This window comes from Loxodonta africana, chromosome 3, assembly GCF_030014295.1.
Source record: "Loxodonta africana isolate mLoxAfr1 chromosome 3, mLoxAfr1.hap2, whole genome shotgun sequence".
In the NCBI taxonomy this organism is placed as follows: Eukaryota; Metazoa; Chordata; class Mammalia; order Proboscidea; family Elephantidae; genus Loxodonta; species Loxodonta africana.
Window position 1 is genome coordinate 189,839,238 of NC_087344.1, and position 19,121 is coordinate 189,858,358.

The 19,121-nt window shown below is 42.0% G+C and overlaps 1 protein-coding gene across 16 annotated transcripts in view; it reads left to right on the plus strand.

The window, feature by feature from the left end:
* The window catches only part of LOC111751961 (SLAM family member 9-like), a 99,916-nt gene that overhangs the window by 1,394 nt on the left and 79,401 nt on the right, over positions 1–19,121 (plus strand). For 14 of the 16 annotated variants that reach the window (XR_010321559.1, XR_010321554.1, XR_010321557.1 and 11 more), the window contains exon 2: positions 9,840–10,232. Coding sequence is in view for 10 of the 16 variants with exons in the window: in XM_064282762.1 (XP_064138832.1) it covers positions 9,840–10,232 (393 nt within the window). In the remaining 6 variants the exon portion in view is untranslated. Of the gene's footprint in view, positions 1–3,532; positions 3,652–9,056; positions 9,196–9,839; positions 10,233–19,121 lie in introns of those variants that run through there. The other 2 variants (XR_010321558.1, XR_010321555.1) reach the window with 2 other exon arrangements.

Below are 19,121 nucleotides of genomic sequence, written 5' to 3' on the forward strand. Positions count from 1 at the left end.
GGGGTTGTAAGTTTCATAATTAAGAAACAACATGATCTTTTCAAGTTAACATAGGAACTGGGAAGGAGTGGAATGCTTGCCCCATTAGACTAGACCTCCTTGTATTGAAAGGGAGGGGGAGGCATTTTACAGTTGAGTTTGGGCAACCTGGATAAAACTGGAAGGAACATCACCCCTTAACTGTTCTACACCCTTTCAGGAAGTCTGAAGTTCCACAGTTGTAAGCAGTTTTTTCTTTGGTTTCTGGATCCCCTGTTGAAGCTCACCCTTACCTTGGGGAGAGGTGGGTGGTGCTGAAATATTTGGTTTCATCTTTCTTAAAATTTAAAATTCTTTCCTTGGCAAGTGTTTGGAAGAAGGAAGCGCAGAAGGGAAGCCTCTGCGTGGGCTGGGTTCACACCACAATTTCGCAGAGAAACAATTAGTACTTAGAGAGCTGGTCCTTGTCCTGAGGGGCCTCCTGCGGTAACATTAACAGCCCTTCACTGAATGCCTGCCCTGTAACTGGTGGGGAGTGGGAAGAGAAAGAGTGGACAGTTACGAGTGGACTTCTGTTGGATTTAGAGGTAATGATAGGGGAAAGTTTCAGCAAAATGGACATAATTTTATGTTCACTGTAGAATTTTTAATTTTATATGATTTTAAGTCAACTTGTGAGTTACCACACCATACCCTGACTCTTTTTTTTTCCGTCTTCAGGACCACACAGCTGACCCTGAATCTTTGTAGATCAAAGCCCTTGTTGCCCTCCTTCTCTTTTTAAGCCTCCTTTCTACTTTCTTCCAGCTTCTGGGGCAAATCCTCTGGGCTCCCTGAGGGCTGAGACTTCCTCTGTTCTGAGGTTCCTGTCTTCCAGGGGGTGGAGAGTCTGCCTAGGCTGACTGTTTAATAACCCTTCATTATCCAGAAATCTCTGCCTGTTGAACCCCTTTCCCAGCTGAGGGAAGTTGGAGGGATGGGACTCCAGGAACTGCTCTTATTGTGGTGAGAGAAGACAACAATGCAGACAGAAGCTGAACTGGTAGGGAGAGCAGAGAAAGACTGGACGAGCATATGGGCCCCTTCATGCAGCAGACAAAGCAATGGGCTGGGAGAGAGGAAACTAGGGTCTGGCTCTGTGCCTGGGTGGTCCAGGGCAAGTTCACTCCCCCACCAAGCCTCAGATTTCTCCTCTGTAAAATGAGGGGCTTGGATAGATCACTTCTCAGGCACTTTCAGCTATGACATTCTGTGATTCCATGTCCCCCACTTGCACACAATTCTCCTGTAGCTACTTCCAGGCCTTTGCTGTCTCTTCTATCCTGTCCTATCCTATTTCTGTGGCCTGACAGGAGTTAGCTGATGAGCCTGTTTAGGACACGTTCAGAAAGAAAACCCTCGATCATTCCTGTAGCCTGCTTTCTTCAGCCCTCCTAAACCAAAAACAGAGGAGTGGCTTGATTTTTAAGGGAAGCAGGTAATCCTCTTGAAACCTCAAAAGTCTTAAGTCAACTCCAAGTCCAAAATCCAAAAATTCCTCTTCATCTATGAAGTCTAGAATACAAGTTATCTGCTTCCAAAGTACAATGGTGGAAAGGCCCAAGCTCAGCATTTCCATTACAAACGGTAGAAATTGGAGGGAAAGAAGGCATAATAGGCACCAAACAAGTTAGCAGAACACAATACATTAGCCCTAAAGGCTTGAAAATAATTTTCTGTTCTCTGAGGCTATTTAGACAACAGCCTTGCCCTCCATACTCTGGGTGTTGGCCACACTCTCCTGATTTTGAGTGGAGGCCTCTCAACCCTGGGCTTCAGCTTCACCTTCCAGGCCTACGCTGCTCCCTTGGATTTAGGCAGCCCCATTCTCCTAGTCCATGTGAGTGGTAACTCCACCCTTAGAAACTCCAGAGGCCATGGCTCTACCCTTTGAGACCCCAGAGGTTGAGGCCATACCCTTTGAGACTTAGGCAGCTCTGCTTCCTGTGTTCCTTGTCTCTTCAGCTTCTGCTTCTCGGTTCCTTAGCTTCTTGGCCCTTCAGGCCTTACCTGCCGTGTCTGCCCTGCTGGGGCAAGTGTTCCAAGGCAATGTAGCTCCACCAATAAGTGCCTGGAGGCACTCCACTCCACCAGGAACCCTCCTGTGCAAAGGCACTCAGCTTTCTCTCTCCATGGGTTGGCTCCAGCGCCATCCCTTCCTGGTCTCCTGGCTCTGCCACTGCCAGTTCTTTGTTGCCACTGCCAGTTCTCTGCCGCTCCTTCTCATGATCTGTACTGTCTCCAGTGTAACAGCTATCCTCACTTCCTTCTGAGTCCTCTATCCATTCACAGTTTCAAAGCTGCTTCCACATTTTAGGTATCTGTTAGAGAAGCACCCCACTCCCAATACCAAATTCTGGCTTGGTTATCTAGTGCTGCTATAACAGAAATACCACAAGTGGATGGCTTCAGCAAACAGAATTTTATTCTTTCGCGGTCTAGTAGGCTAGAAGTCTGAATTCAAGGTGTCAGCTCCAGGGGCTTTCTTCTCTGTCAGCTCTGGAGGAAGGTCCTTGTCATCAATCTTCGCTTGGTCTAGGAGCTTCTCCATGAAGGAACCTCAGGTCCAAAGGATGTGCTCTACTCCCGGTGCTGCTTTCTTGGTGGTGTGAGGTCTCCCACTCTCTGCTCGCTTCCCTTTCCTTTTATCTCTTGTAAGATAAAAGGTGGTGCAGACCACATCCCACAGAAACTTTACATTGGATCAGGGATGTGACCTAAGGGTGTTATATGCCACCCAAATCTTCTTTAACATAATCTAATCTTGCCTCATTAACCATAGACAGAGATCAGGAAAATTACAGCAATCACAAAATGGTGGACAACCACACAATACTGGGTATCATGGCCTAACCAAGTTGACACATATTTTGGGGGGACACAATTCAACCCCTGACATCTCTTCTTTGGAATCAAGCCCTATCAAAAAACAAAACAAAAGACAGTTGCCATCAAGCAGATTCTGGTTCATGGAGACCTATGTGTGATAGAGTAGGGTTTTCCAAAGGTTGATTTTTCAGAAGTAGATTTCCAGTCCTTTCTTCTGAGGCACCTTTGGGTGGGTTTGAACCTCCAATCTTTCAGTTAGTAGCTGAATACTTAACCATTTGCACCACTCAAGGACTCCTGGAATCACTCCTGGTCCTCTGTTTTCTCTGCCTCTGCTCTGCATTGAGTCTCTCAGATGCCAGTACCCTCAGGCCACCTGCTGGAGGACATCATCTCCTTCCTCACTGTGTGTGGAAACTTGGTGTGCAAACCACACTCAGGAAAGTACACTAGGGGAAGAACCTCTCTCCCACCTCCCTTCCTGCTCTGCACCGGGTCCTGGCAGGTTTCAGCGACTGCTGATTGCCACTTCCCCTGGGCTGGAAGCAGGGCCCATCATATGCTTCAGCTTCAGCAGCAGCTAAACCAATACCACAGGGAAAGGAGGGAGCCTTTTCAGTTTTGGTCTGTTTTTTAGCCAGTCCCCAGCTGGGAAAATATTAGTTTCTTTCTTGTTGACCCCCAGGTGATGATTCCTTCTTACCAAAATGGTGGAGAGTAAGACAAACATTGTTTTGGCTTGAATTACCTGTGAAAATCCTTTAGGAAAGTACCATGTTAGAGACTGAAATATTGTTTATCTTGGTAAGTCCTATTGCCACATTTTCCGTTTGGACAAATGGCTGTTTCTCTGAGCCACAGATTATATAATTTATGGTTAATGTCCATGTTGTGCCAAAAACAAAAATGTATATTTAAACATTAGATTAACACTGGATGTGATAACTGACTAAGGTATTAAAAGATACTTTTTTGGAGTGGGGGCCAAGATGGTGGAGTAGTGAGACACTTCTGGTGGTCCCTCTTACAACAAAGACCTGAAAAAACAAGTGAATCAATTATATTAGACAATCTAGGAGCCCTGAACGTCAAAGGCAAAGTTGAGAATCAGACTGAGTGGTAGAGGGAGGGAGAGACCCTGCAGGCCAGATTGGCTGACAAGTGCTGTGAGGCCAGCAGTGGCATTCAGGATGTGTTTTCCAGATTGGGAGAGGCTGAGCAGTGGAGAGTCTGCTCAACCCTACAGAACCAGCAAGAAGTGGCCCTCAATTGGCAAAAGATGAGTACGTGTGTCTAACCTACTGCATGGTTCAAAAAACACCCCATTTGGGAAGAATATCTCTCCCAGCTCCCTCCCTGTTCTGCACCGGGTCCTGGGCAGGCTTCAGTGATTGCTGTTGACACTTTCCCTGGGCCAGAAGCAGGGCCCCTCACACACCCTAGGCCGTTCTTCTGGCCTGGGAGAGGAAACAAATTAAGAAACAGGAAAAAATAATCTGCCAGGTCCCCTAAACTGGGAACTCATGGCAGGTACAGCTCCTTTGCCTAGGCACGGGCACAAGGGGTCCATGGACTTTGAATACCTTTCACCCCTGCATAGACCTGTGTGGGCCCATTTCAACAGCGTAGGACCTTGTTAGTATAGTACAACAGGGTATACACCTGAAGCCTAACTTCACTGTATCAGCTATATGATGGAGTGGCAGGTTTGTGATATTTGACACCCCTCTCCCCGTTAAGCAGGGTCCTTACCTACCACAACACGGGCCTGAGGACTGGTGGCTCCACCCATGCTACCTACCCACCTCCAACAGGGGTCTAAGAATAAGTGGTGCCTCCCAGCCCTTACAGCATTGGGTGCCCATAGTCCGGCTGCAAATCCCACCCACCTATGCACTCTAGGGAACAGGGAGGTGCTTTCCTCCCAGACACTCAGGGGCAGCTGTCAGCCCCCTGCCTTGCTCAGCATGTGACCCTCTACAGCAGCCAGATACTTGTGTCTGCTCCAATCACCCCTACCCCTCTAGGACTGTAGGTAAGAGCCTGCACCATGCACTTGGTAACTGACTATCTGGACACCTGAGCTGAATCCATACAAAAAAACTAAATGAACTGGGCTCACATACCTAGTAACAAATCTAACCACCTGGTGACAGGAAGTGAGAGCTTCAAAGGCACCAATAATCAAACTAGCTCACATGAGCAGACTATTTGGGCATATCAAAACAAAACAAAACAAGAAGCTAGGACACAATAAACAAACATAAAATAAATAAATACAATAACTTATTGATGGCTCTGAGACAACAGTCAATATCAAATCACATAAAGAGGCAGACCATGATGGCTTCAGCAAGCCACCAAAACAAAGACTCAAGAAATTTTCCAGAAGAAGAGAATTTCCTGGAATTACCAGAGGTAGAATATAAAAGATTAACATACAGAACTCTTCAAGAGATCAGGAAGGAGATCGGGCAAAACCTAGAACAAGCCAAGGAACACACAGATAAAGCAACAGAGGAACTTAAGAAGATTATAGAAGAGCACAATGACAAATTAAACAGGCTGCAAGAATCCATAGAGAGACAGCAACCAGAAACCCAGAAGATTAATAATAAAATTTCAGAATTCGACAACTCAACAGAAAGTCATAGGAGCAGAATTGAGGTAATGGAAGTCAGAATTAGTGAGATTGAAGATAAAGCACTTGACACACCAACTTATTTGAGGAAAAATCAGATAAAAGAATTAAAAAAAAATGAAGAAACCCTAATAATTATGTGGGTTTTTTTTCTATCAAGAGGAATAACCTATAGGTGATTGGAGTATCAGAACAGCGGGGATAACAGAAAATACAGAGAGAATTGTTGAAGATTTGTTGGCAGAAAACTTCCCTGATATCATGAAAGTTGAGAAGGTATCTATCCAAGAGGTAGATCCCAAAAGAAAGTCACCAAGACATATTACAATCAAACTTGCCAAAAAACCAAAGATAAAGAGAGAATTTTAAGAGTGGCTAGGGAGAAATGAAAAGTTATCTACAAAGGAGAATTAATAAGACTAAGCTCAGACTACTCAGCAGAAACCATGCAGGCAAGAAGGCAATGAGATGATGTATATAAAGCCTGGAAGAAAAAAAATTGCCAGCCAAAATTATATATCCAACAAAACTGTCTCTCAAATGTGATAGTGAAATTAGGGCATTTGCAGATAAACATAAGTTTAGGGAATTTGCAAAAACAAACCAAAATTACAAGAAATACTAAAGGGAGTCCTCCAGTTAGAAAATCAATAACGGATAACAACCCAAGACTAGAACACAGGACAGAACAACCAGATATAAACACAGATAGGGAAGTCACAAAAATAAACTAAACTAAAATGCTGAAAAAAGGGAAACAGAGATGTCAATATATAAAAGATGACAACATTAAAACAAAAAAGAGGGACTAAAAAATGTAGTCATAGATCTTTCATATGGAGAGGAAGTCAAAGCAACATAAAGAAATAAAAGATTGGTTTAAACTTAGAAAAACAGGGGTAAATATTAAGGTAAACACAAAGGAAACTAACTTTCCCACATATCAAAATAATAAAAAAAGATTTTTGAAAAAGAGGTAAAATCTTGAAGCACATGTGAATTTAAAATGAACATGTGTCAAGGTGTTAATTTCATTAATTAATTATGGAGCCAGCAGAATGTTTGCACTGTAATGGATTGCTTTTATATGGCCTTTCTCACCGTGGTCTTGTAACTGCTACTAAATGATTACGCAAATAAAATGCTTATGGTCCACCAAGGAGATTGGACAGCTTGCTAATAGTGCAAATAAGATGCATGGCACTCTTGTGGGGTCAGGGCCATGAAAATAAGGTGTATGGTGCCTTAATAGGGGAATTTAGCAGTTTTTCCATCCCTCTAGGCTTAAAATGAGCCATCCCAGAGGTGGAAAGGAGATACTTCACTACCACCGAGAAAGAAGAGCTAGTGGCGAAGCTTGTTCTTTGCCCCAGGATTCCTGCACTGAGAACTTTCGAGACCCAGGAGACACAGAGAGAGCACTGTAACACCAGAGATGAGAAGCAGAGGCACAGTAACAGAGGCAGCAAGGGCAGCAGAACCAGGAGACCAGCAGGAGATGGTGTGATGCGCTTCCTGGCCCACGGAGTGAGAAAGCTGAGTGCCTTTGGGCAGGAGGCTTGCTAGTGGAGTGGCGTGCCTCTGGGCACTTGCTGGCAGAGCTAAAGAGCTTTGCAACATTTGCCTGAGCAGGGCAAAGGCTGGGATGGGCCAGAAAGCCCAAGAGGCATGAGGGGCCAAGGGCTCAGATTAGGAAGGTCAGGGAGAGCCCTGCTTGTGGGCACAAGTGAGAAGCTGTTCTGACCGAAGAACTGTATACTGAGTCATTCCTGATCCTGAACTGTAACCTGATACTTCTCTAATAAACCCTATAACTCTGAGTATGGTCTGTGAATTCCGTGTGGTCGTTGCAATGAATTATCAAACCCGCCAGAGAAGTAGAGTGCTACGTAAGGGATGGCTGGTGTCAGAATTCGTAAAAAGGTTGGAGAGAGGAGGTATGTCTGACCTCTGCCTCATAGGAATCAGCCTCAGGCTGTTGATGCTGATGGTGATTCTCGTGCCGGCTTATGAAGTTAGAGGAGAAGGTCGGATGATGACGCCACTAGGCCATTTTACAGCTGGAGTCAGAAGTGGAATTTGTTGCAATGGCTCCAGACTCATGGAAGCACGGTATTTAGGAAGAGAAAGAACAAAGGTGTGTGGAAATGAAAGTTTTGATTCTTAGATAGTTACTTTGGTTGTTGTTATCTGTAATGGCTGAAAGGAAAGTAAGAAATGCTATGCTGTAGCTGAGGGGAGAAAAGCCACACCTGGAGTGGCTCGGTGCCAAAGCCTAGCAAGTTAAGCAAGATGATCGATAGGGGGCCAGGGTCTTCTTGTTCAACCCAGCCAGAGGCCCAAGGCCATATGCATATGAATGAGAAGATAGTCAAGGTGTGGAGAAGAGAAGATGAAACCGGAATGTTTTAAAAATGTTACGTATTTACCTGGATGTACTATGGATACTATGTGTCAATTTGGCTGGACCATGATTCTCTGTGGTTTGGCAGTCATATGATGTTGTGATCACTTTCATGATAACATTTAATATACTGTGATCACCTCCATGATGGGATATGCTGTCAGTATCCAGTCAGTTGAAAGGGAGTTTCCCTGGGCATGTGGCCTGCACTGAATATATGTGGACATTCTGGCAACACTCTTGGGCTTTTGCTCTCGCTGGCTCCTGCAGCTGGCTCCCGTTCATCTGACTTCTGGTTCTTGGGACTTGAGCAACAGCTTATCTGAGGTCTTGCCTGCTGATGTTGGAATTCGTCCATCTTCCTAGCCTGTGAACAACAGCCTGCTCTCTGACCTGCCGATGTTGGGTTCACCAGCCCCTGTGGCTACATGAATCCAGAGAAGCCTGGTCCACAGGAAGGACAGACGGTCCTCACTTTCCCTGGGGCCTGTGCCTGATGGGCAAAGAAGGGCTCAGAAGGAGGAGGCGCTGGGACATCTGTGCCCACTGGCCAGTGCTCTGCAGGAGAGCCACTGAGGAAGACTGACGACAACCTCTCTGGGAATATTTAGGGAAGTGCTTTCTTGATTGCAGGGACAGTAGTGCTCATCAAATACTAGTCCATTCTCCACCTTTACCCCCCCTTACTCCCCCCCCCACACACATGTTTTGTAGTCCTTGGCAGATAAGCAGGGCCTTGTGACTAGTTCTGGCCAAAAAATAGGAGCAGAGATTATGTTACTTCTGGACTAATGCAGTGAAAGCCCTACGTGTGATTCTCCCATCTCCCTTTCCCTGCTGTGGGAGCTAAGGAGGCTGTGAGGACACTGTGGGCTCCATATGGTGCAGCTACGAGATGGTGGAACCTCCATCCATGTGTGATAGGACCCCTGTCCTGTACTATCTCTCATGGGATGTGTAGTGTATGCAAGATATAAACTAGCCTCGTTTTAATCAACTATTTGTCATTGTTACTACAGCATACCCTAGCCTATCCTGACTAATACACTGTCTAGGAGAAAAGGGAAAGTAACCTTCATTACCTATTGCTATGTAACAAATTACCTCAAACTTAGTTTAAGCTCAAAACAGCAGCATTTATCATCTCACAGTTTCTGTGGGTCAGGGATCCAGGCACGGTACAGCTGGCTCCTTTGGCTCAGAGTCTCACACAGGCTGCAATCAAGCTTTTGATTGGGACTGCAGTGATTTCAGGGCTCAACTGGTGAAGAAGCTGCTTCCAATCTTACTTACATGACTTTTGGTAAGATCCATTTACTTGTGGGCTGTTGGACTGAGGGACTCAGTCTTGGCCAGAAGCTGCCCTCAGTTGCTTACCATGTAGGCCCCTCCATAGGGCAGTAACAATATGGCAGCTGGCTTCATCATAGTGAAAAAAAGAGAGTGTTTGAGCAAGATGGAAGTCACAGTATTCTATAACCTAATACTGGAAGTGACATTCCAACACTTTTGTTGTTTCTGTTTATTACAGGCAAGTCCCTAGGTGCAGCATACACTCAAGGGGAGGGACTACACAAGTGTGTGAATATGAGGCAGCAGGGATCTTTGGGATCCATTTTAGAAGCTGCCTATACCTGTTTTGCATTTAGTATGTGCTAGAAACTATGCTAGGTGTTTTTTGATCCATTCTCAGTTTTAATTTATACTATTATTACGAGGCAGGTAAAGAAAGCAAAGGTTAGCAAGTTTAAGTAACCTGTTCAGAGTTACACTCTACTAGAATCAGAATTTGATCCCAGATTTGCTTCAAATTCATTGTATGAGGCAGCCTTCTTAGAATCAAGGGGGTACGTTGGATGGATTTCATAAAAAAAAAAAAGAGTTCTGTGGTTCTCTCATTTGTTCTTATGGGAAAACACTCACATTTCCTGTTTCCCAATGTCCTAGGTGTCTGGAGCACTGGGGCCAAGATTTCTGGAGCACATGATTCTGGAACTAAGGATTCTGGAGCTCATGTTCTTCTGAAGGAGATCCGAGGAGGTTCTGTCTTGTTTCACGTGATCGTGAAGCCAGAAGTAAATCCCGGAGAGGAAATGCAGGAGATTGCGTGGAGCTTTGGCTCTGAGCCATCCTACAGAGTCATGCTGCATGTCCATAATGGGGCAGACTCTCCAACATGGGTCAGTCTCCAAGACAAGTACAAGCAGAGGGTCCATGTGCCCAATATGACAACGCTGAGGATTGAGAACCTGACCCTTGAGGACAGTGGGCAGTACCGGGCACGAGTCAGCTTAAATGAAGGAAGAGAATTTATCCAGGTGTTCCACCTGATAGTCTATGGTGAGTGACAACCCCCTCACACCAGTCTCATAGCTTACCTCCTTCTTTTGTCCCTGGGAGTATCACATAAGCCCCCTTTTGCAGGATTGCATCCAGATACCAGTCTTCACACCCTATTTTCTCCCCTGAACATAGGTGAGTTCCCCACAAGCGGAGAGCAGAGCTGAGATTTATAAAAAAAAAAAATGAGATTCATACCTGGGAGAAAATCACTTCAGTGTTTTGGGAAAAAAGAGGGGAAATCTGACAGAAATGGAAATTTTTGCACTAACATGTAATTGTTCTCTACAAGACTAAGGATACTTAATTTACGTGTTAATTTTCTCTTGCTGCTGTAACGAATTACCACAAACTTAGTGGCTTAAGACAACACAGATTTGTTATTTTACAGCTCTGTAGGTCAAAAGTTTGACATAGCTCTTGCCAGGCTAAAATCAGGGCTGTGTTTCTTTCTGGAGACTCCAGGGGAAAATTTCTTTCCTTGCTCTCCCTTTTTTTAGCAGAAGCTTCTTTTAAAATAAAATTAAAAATATTATCTAGAGCAGTTTTAGGTTTACAGAAATATTACACAGAACTCTCATATATCCCCTCAGCCGCTGCAGAGTATTTTCCCTATTAACATCTTGCTTTCTGATGGTACAATTTTATAATTGTTGAACCAATATTGACACATTATTAACTAAAGCCCGTATTTACGTTACATTAGGGGTTCACTCTTGGTGTTGTAGAGTCCCATGGTTTTGAAAAATGCTTAATGTTATATGTCCACCATTACAGTGTCTTACAGAATAGTTTCACTCCCCTAAAAGTGCCCTGTGCTCCACGTATTCATCCCTCCCTCCTCCTCTTGAACCCTTGGAAACCACTAATTTTTTTATTGTCTTTATAGTTTTGCCTTTTCCAGAATGTCATATAATTGACATCATACAATATTTAGGTTGTTGGGACTGTCATCTTTCACTTAGCAGCATGTATTTATGATTCCTCTATGTCCTTTCATGGCTTGATAGCTAATTTCTTTTTATTGCTGAATAATATTCCATTGTGTGGATGTACCAGTTTGTTTATCCATTCATCTATTGAAATACATCTTGGTGGCTTCCAATGCTTGGCATTTATGAATAAAGTCATCATAAACATTTGTGTGTTGGTTTTTATGCAGACATTTGTTTTCATCTTATTTGGGTAAATACCTACATGTGCGGATGCTGGATCGAATGGTTAGCCTTTGTTTAGCTTTGTTTGAAATGGCCAGACTGCCTTCCAACGTGTCTGTGCCATTTTGTACTCCTACTAGCAATGAATGAGAATTCCTGTTGCTCCACATCCTCATCAGCATTTGATGGTGTTGGTGTTTAGGATTTCAGTCATTCTAAATTTTTTTTTTTAATAGGTGTGTGTGATGGTTAAGATTGTGTGTCAATTTGGCTGGGCCATGATTCCCAGTGTTTCGGGAGTTGTCTAATGTTGTGATCACTTTCCTGTAGAAATTTGATATGTGATCACCCCCATGATGGAATCTGCTTAGTAATACGGGCAGGGGTGGGGCCTGTGGCACCTTACTGCCCCCTCAGCCTTCATCTCTCTGCCTTCTCCCTCCTACTCCCTTCCTGCTCACCTGGCAAAGGTTGTTGGCTTGTTCTGGATCCGGCAGCTGTCTCTTGTCTGACTTCTGGTTCTTGGGACTTGAGCTAGCAGCTTACCTGTCCATCTTGGGATTCTCCTATCTTCACGGCCTGTGAGCAAGAGTCCTCCTTTCCGACCTGCCTGTCTTGGGTTCGCTAGCCCCTGCAGCTAAGTGACTCAGGAGAAACCTTGCGGTCTTGCTTGCCGACCTTGGGGGTTCCTCGGCCATCACAGTCTGTGAGCAGGAGCCCTGCTCTCCGACCTGCTAATCTTGGGTTCGCCAGGTTCTGCAGCTCTGTGAATTCGGAAAAAACTCTATCCTGCCAAGGGCTTGGGACATCCCAGACCCTACAATCGTGTGAGCTGTTTCCTTGATATAAATCTCTCTCTATATATTTATACACATTACTGATTTTGCTTCTCTAGAGAACCCAGCCTAAGACAGTGTGTAATGGTATCTCATTGTAGTTTTGACTTGCAGTTTCCTAATGACAAAAGATATTTAACATTTTTTCATATGTTCATTTGTCTTCTGTATATCTTCTTTGGTGAAGAGCTACAGCTACTAACCAAAAGTTTGGCAGTTCAAATTCACCATCTGCTCCTTGGAAACTCTATGGGGCAGTTCTACTCTGTCCTATAGGGTTGCTATGAGTTGGAATCGACTCAACTGCAATGGGTATATCTTTTTTGGTGAAGTTTCTGTTCAGATCTTTAGCCCATTTTGTAACTGGTTTGTTTTGTTACTCTTGAGTTTTAAGTTCTCTTTGTATATTTTGAATATGTCTTTTATCAAATACATGTTTTATAAATATTTTCTACCAATTCATTGCTTGTTTTTTCATTCTCTTTAACAGTATTTTCCTGAAAGCAGTTTAATTTTAGTGATGTCCAACTCATCAATTTTTTTCTTTTGTGGATTGTGCCTTTGGTGTTGCATCTAAAAAGTCACTTTCAAACCCAAGGTCACCTAGATTTTCTCCTATATTATCTTCTAGAAATTGTATAGTTTTGTATCTTATATTTAGGTTTATGATCCATTTTGAGTTAATTTTTGTGAAAGATGTGAGTTCTGTGTGTAGATTAATTTTTTTTTTTGTATATGAATGTTCAGTTGTTCCAGCATCATTCTTTGAAAAGACTTCCTTTTCTCCATTGAATTACTTTTGTTCCTTTGTCAAATATTGGTTGACAATATTTGTGTGTGTCTATTTCTGGACTACCTATTCTGTTCTACTGATATATTTGTCTTATCCTTCACCAACACCACAGTGTCGTGATCACCATAGCTTTATATTGACTTTTAAAATCAGTTCATGTCTGTCATTCAAGTTTGTTCTTCTTCAGTATTGAATTGGCTATTCTGGGTCTTTTCCTTTTCCATATAAACCTTAGAATCGGTTTGTCAATATACACAAAATAACTTGCTGGGATTTTGATTGGGATTGCATTGAATTTATAGATCAAATTGGGAATAATTGACATCTTAACAGTATTATGTCTTTCTATCCATTGGGACCACCACTGTCTGTCAGTTTGTTATACTGAGGTGGTTTGCATGTTGCTGTGATGCTGGAATATGCCCGTGTATTTCAAATAATAGCAGGGCCATCCATGGTTGATAAGTTTCAGCAGAGCTTCTAGATTAAGACAGACTAAGAAGAAAGGCCTGGTGATCTACTTCCAAAATTTAGGCAGTGAAAACCTTATGAATTACAACAGAATATTTTTTGACTCACTTTCTTTTGACACATCATCAGGAGGGATCAACTGCTGAAGAGGGACATCATGTTTGATGAAGTAGAGGGCCAGCAAGGGTGAGGGAGACCCTCAGTGAAATAAATGGATACAGAATCCACAATGATGGACTTGAATATGCTGGAGATCATGAGGACGATGTAGAACCAGGCAACATTTTGTTGTGTTATACATATTATACATAAGGTCGCCATGAGTCAGAGTTAACATGGCAACTATCTATCTGTCTGTCTGTCTACCTATCTCTCTATCTGTTTATCTATCAATCAATCTATCATCATCATCTATCTGTCTATCTGTCTATCATCATCTATCTATCTATCAATCTATCGTCTATCTATCTATCATCTATCTATCTATCTATTTCTCTCTCTCTCTCTATCATCTATCTATCTCTAATGGAAACATGGAACACCTCTCCATTTATTTAGTCTTTGATTTCTTTTATCAGGGTTTTATAATTTTCCTCATATAGATCTTGTACGTATGTTGTTAGCTTTTTACCTAAGTGTGTTGGTCATCTAGCGCTGCTATAACAGAAATACCACAAGTGAATGACTTTAACAAAGAGAAGTTTATTCTTTGACAGTCCAGTAGGCTAGAAGTCCAAATCCAGGGTGTCCGGTCCAGCAGAAGGCTTTCTGTCTCTGTCAGCTCTGGAGGAATGTCCTTGTCATCAGTCTTCCTTTGGTCCAAGAATGTCTCAGCACAGGAACCTCAGGTCCAAAGGACGTGCTCTGCTCTTGGCACTGCTTCCTTGGTGGTATGAGGTCCCCATGTCTCTCTGCTGGCTTCCCTCTTTCATATCTCAGAAGAGATTGCCTTAAGACACTATCTAATCTTGTAGATCTCATCAATATAACAGCCATTAATCCATCTCATTATATCATAGTGATAGGATTTACAACACTTAGGGAAATCACATCAGATGACAAAATGGTAGACAGTCATACAATACGGGGAATCCTGACCTAGCCAAGATGACAGATATTTTTGCGGGACACAATTCAATCCATGACACTAAGTATTTCTTTTCTTTCTTGTTTTTGGTGGTCATGTAAATGTTGTGTTTTTAATTTCAAATTCCAATTGTTCATTGATGGCATATAGAAAAATAATTTACTTTTGTGTATTAATCATGTATCCTGCTACCTTACTATTATTGCTTATTATTTCAATTTTGTCAATTCTTTGAGATTTTTGGCACAAATAATCATATCATCTGTGAATAAAGACAACTTTATTTCTTCCTTCCCAATCTGTATACTCTTTCTTTTTCTTGTCTAATTGTATCAGCTATGACTTCCACTATGATGCCCAATAGGAGTGGTGAGAGGGGACATTCTTGTTTTGTTTCTGATCTTAGGGGGATAGTATCTGATTTCTCACCACTAGATATTAGGTATGATATTAACTGTAGTTTTTTGTAGATGTTCTTTATCAAGTTGAGAAAGTTCCTCTCTGTCTTAGTTTCTTAGTGCTGCTGTGACTGCACTAAGTAGTGTTTTTAAAGAACAGAAATTAATTTTCTCACAGTTCAGGAAGCTGGAAGTCCAAATTTAGGGAATCGGGTATAGGGAGATGCCCTTGTCTATTTCAGCTTCTAGTTATGGATTGAAAATACATGTTGCAAATCCTAGACTCAATGCCTATGGTTATCATATCATTTGGGAATGGGTTGTCTGTGTTATGTTAATAAGGCAGGATTAGTGTAGGATGTGTCTCTAGTCAATCTTTTTTGAGATATAAAAAGGATTAAACAAGCAAGTGAGAGAAGCAGAGACTGGGGAAGAGAGATACTAAGCCACATGAAAATTGCCCAGTAGCAGAAGCTCAGAAGAGACATGGACCTTCCTCCAGAGTAGACAGAGAAAGCCTTCCCCTTGGGCTGGCACCTGGAATTTGGACTTCTAGCCTTCTAAACTGTGGGAAAATAAATTGTTTTTTGTTAAAGCCACCCATTTGTGATATTTCAGTGATAGCAGCAGTCAATAACTAAGACAGCTGGCAATCCTAGAAGTTTCTGGGCTTGTAGATTCATCTGCCTTGGTCTTCATCAGACAGTGTCAGTCTTCCCTCATTTGTTTGCTTTTGTGTCAGTGTTGTTCTCTTATATAACTCAGAAGTGATTAGATGTAAGACACAGCCTACATTAACATGGCCTCATTCACAGAACGAAGAACCCACAATTCCCAAACGAGATTACATCCACAGTTAAAAGGGTTAGGATTCCAACACATTTTTTGGGGGGACATCAATCCATAACATTACACCGCTTGGCCCTCCAAAGTTCATATCTTATAAAACATAGTCACCCTATGATATCATCCTAAAAGTCTTATCCCATTAAAGCATCAATTCTAGATCCTAATCTCATCTTCTGAGTCATCTAAATCGGGTATGACTCTGGGTGTGTTCCATTCTAGGGCAAAACATCTTTCCATCAGTGGATCTGTGAAACCTAGAATACAAGTTATCTGTTCCCAAAGTACAATGTGAGACAGGTGCAAGACAGGCATTTCCATTTCAAATGGGAGAAATTGGAGAGAAAGAAGGGGTGGTGAATACCAAGTACGGCCACAGTCCAGTAAAACAAATTCCTTTAGCTCTCAAGGCTTGAAAATAATCCGTTCCCTGGGACCATGTGAGCAATGGCTCTGCCTTTCAGATTCTGAACACTGGTCATTCTCTCTGGATTCTGGGTGGAGGCACTTTGGCTGTGGGCATCAGCTCTGCCTTCTAGGCCCACTGGGATGGCAACCCAGCTCCCCTTGGCTCTGGGCAGCCCCGTTCTCCTGGTCCAAGTGAGTGGTGACTGTACCCCCTTGGCCCTGGCTGCTCTGTTCTCCTGGCCCACTGACATGGCAGCCTGGTCCCCTCAACTTTGGGTAGTGGCCCCATTCTCTTGGTACACCTAAACAGCAGCTCCATCCTTAGGAACCATGGTGGTGGAGACCTGACTCTTTGAGACCAAAGAGGTGGTCTGTCCACCCTTACCTGCCCCCCAGTGCTCCCTCCAACATTTCTGCTGATCCCCAAACTGGTTCCAGGATGGTACCTTCCTTTTCTTGCCAGACTACAGATGTCCACAACCAAGTAGCTCCATTGGCCCACTTCTTGCCTGTAGAATTCCAGAAGGTGACAACTTTTCTTCGTTTCATCCTGTCTCTGTCCCTTTCAATCTAAGCTCAAGGAATTTCTGCTAGGGTGGTTGATTAGATCCATCAGTCATAGGCCAAATCTTTCACAAAAGATTGTGTAGTTCCAGGACACTTGTCCTTAATCTGTACAATGGCATTTTCCAAATCTTTCATTTCTGGTTTCACTTTGCACAGTTCACTTTTAAGTCTATGACTTTCCTCCGCATTTTACTGTAAGTGGCAAGGAGAAACCATGCTGCCCCTTCAAGATTTTTCTTAGAAATTTCCTCAGCCAAATATCCAAGTTCATTAGTTACATGTTCTGCCTTCCAGAAATCATTCAAACATGATTTAGACAAGTTCTTTGCCAACTTATAAAAAGCATTGCCCTTCTCCCATTGCCTACTAACCTGTTCATCTTTTCTTTTAAAGCCTCCCCAGAAGCACATTTAACATCCACATTTTTAGCAACATTCCATTCATGGTAATAGAAGCTTTCCCCACAGCTCTCAATTCTTTCTGAGCTTTCATGAGAATCACCCTTAATGCTCATAATTTTACCAGTACTCTCTCAAGGCAATCTAGGCTCTTATAACATCAAAATTCCTCCAGCCTCTAACCGTTTCCCAATTCCAAAACCATGTCCACATTTTAGGTATTTGTTAGAGCAGTACCCAACTTTCTGGTACCAAGTTGTGTCTTTGTTTCTTAGTGCTGCTATAACTGAAATACCTCAAGTGGGTGTTTTTAAAGAACAGAAATGTATTTCTTCTTAATTCAGGAGGCTAGAAGTCCGAATTCAGGGCATTTGGGTTAGGTCTCAAACACATATTTGAGGGGTGACACAATTCAGTCCATAACATCCTCTACTCCTAGTTCCCTAAAAGGTTTCCTTTTTCTTTTATCACGAGTGGCTGTTGAATTTTACAAATGCTTTTTGTGAATCTATTGATATGATCATATGATTTTTCTTCTTTAGTCTGTTGATATGATGAATTACATTAATTGATTTGTGAATGTTGAACCAGGCTTGCATATCTGAGAAAAATCCCTCTTGGCCATTGTGTGTAATTCTTTTTATACATTGTCGTATCCAATTATCTAATATTTTATTGAGGAGTTTGCACTATGTTCATGAGAGATATGATCTGCTATTTTTCTTCCTAGTAACGTCTTTGTTTGGTTTCAGTATTAGGGTAATGCTGACCTTGTACAATGAGTTCGGAAATGTTCTGTCATTTTCTATTTTGTTTGTTTTATTTGAGAGATCTTGAGAAAGATTGGTGCCAAACCTTCTTTAAATGTTTGGTTGAATTCACCAGTGAATCACCTGGGCCTAGTGCTTTCTGTTTCGAAAGGTTATTAATTGTTTGTTTGATTTCTTTAATAGTTATAGGCCTATTTAAATAACGTTTTTCTTCTTGTATGAGTTTTGGTAAGTTGTGCCTTTCGAGGAATTGATATATTTCATCTAAGTTATCAAATTTGTGGGCAAAGTGTTGCTTATTTTTCTTAGTACCTTTTTGATGTTCATAGGATCAGTTGTGATGGTAATTTGTGCATTCTCTCTCTTTTTTTTTTTTTTTCTGGTTAGTGGTTTATCAATTTTGTTAATCTTTTCAAAGAACCAGTTTTTGGTTTCTTTGGATTTCTCTATTAATTTCCTCTACTCAATTTCACTGATTTCTGCTCTAATTTTTGTTTATTTATTTCTTTTCTTCTGTTTACTTTGGATTTAATTTGTTTTTCTTTTTGAGTTTCCAAAGATGGAAGCTTAGGTTATTGATTCTAGATCCCTCTTCTTTTTAATATATGCATTTAATCCTATAAATTTCCCTCTAAGCACTGCTTTCACTGCATCCCACAAATTTTGGTAAGTTGTATTTTCATTTTGCTCAATATTTTTAAAATTTCTCTTACGACTGCTTCTTTGACTCATGTGTTACTTAAGAGCCTGTTTAATCTCCAAATGTTTTGAAATTTGTCAGCTATATTTCTGTTATTGATTTCAAGTTTAACTCTATTGTGATCTGTGAAGCATATTTTATATAATTTCTAGAGTCTTTATTTGTTAAGGTGTATTGTATAGCACAGGATGTGGTTGGTCTGTCTTGGTGAATGTTCCATGTGGGCTTGAGAAGAATGTGTATTTTGCTGTTTTGGGGTGAAGTACTCTCTAAAGGTCAATTAGATCCAGTTGACTGATGATGCTATTCAATTCAACTGTATCCTTGCTTATCTTCTGCCTGCTGGGTCTGTCAATCACTGCTAGAACAGTTTTGAAGTCTCCAAGTAGAATAGTGAATTTTTCTATTTTTCCTTGCAGTTATACTAGTTTTGCCACATGTATTTTGACTCTGTCTTT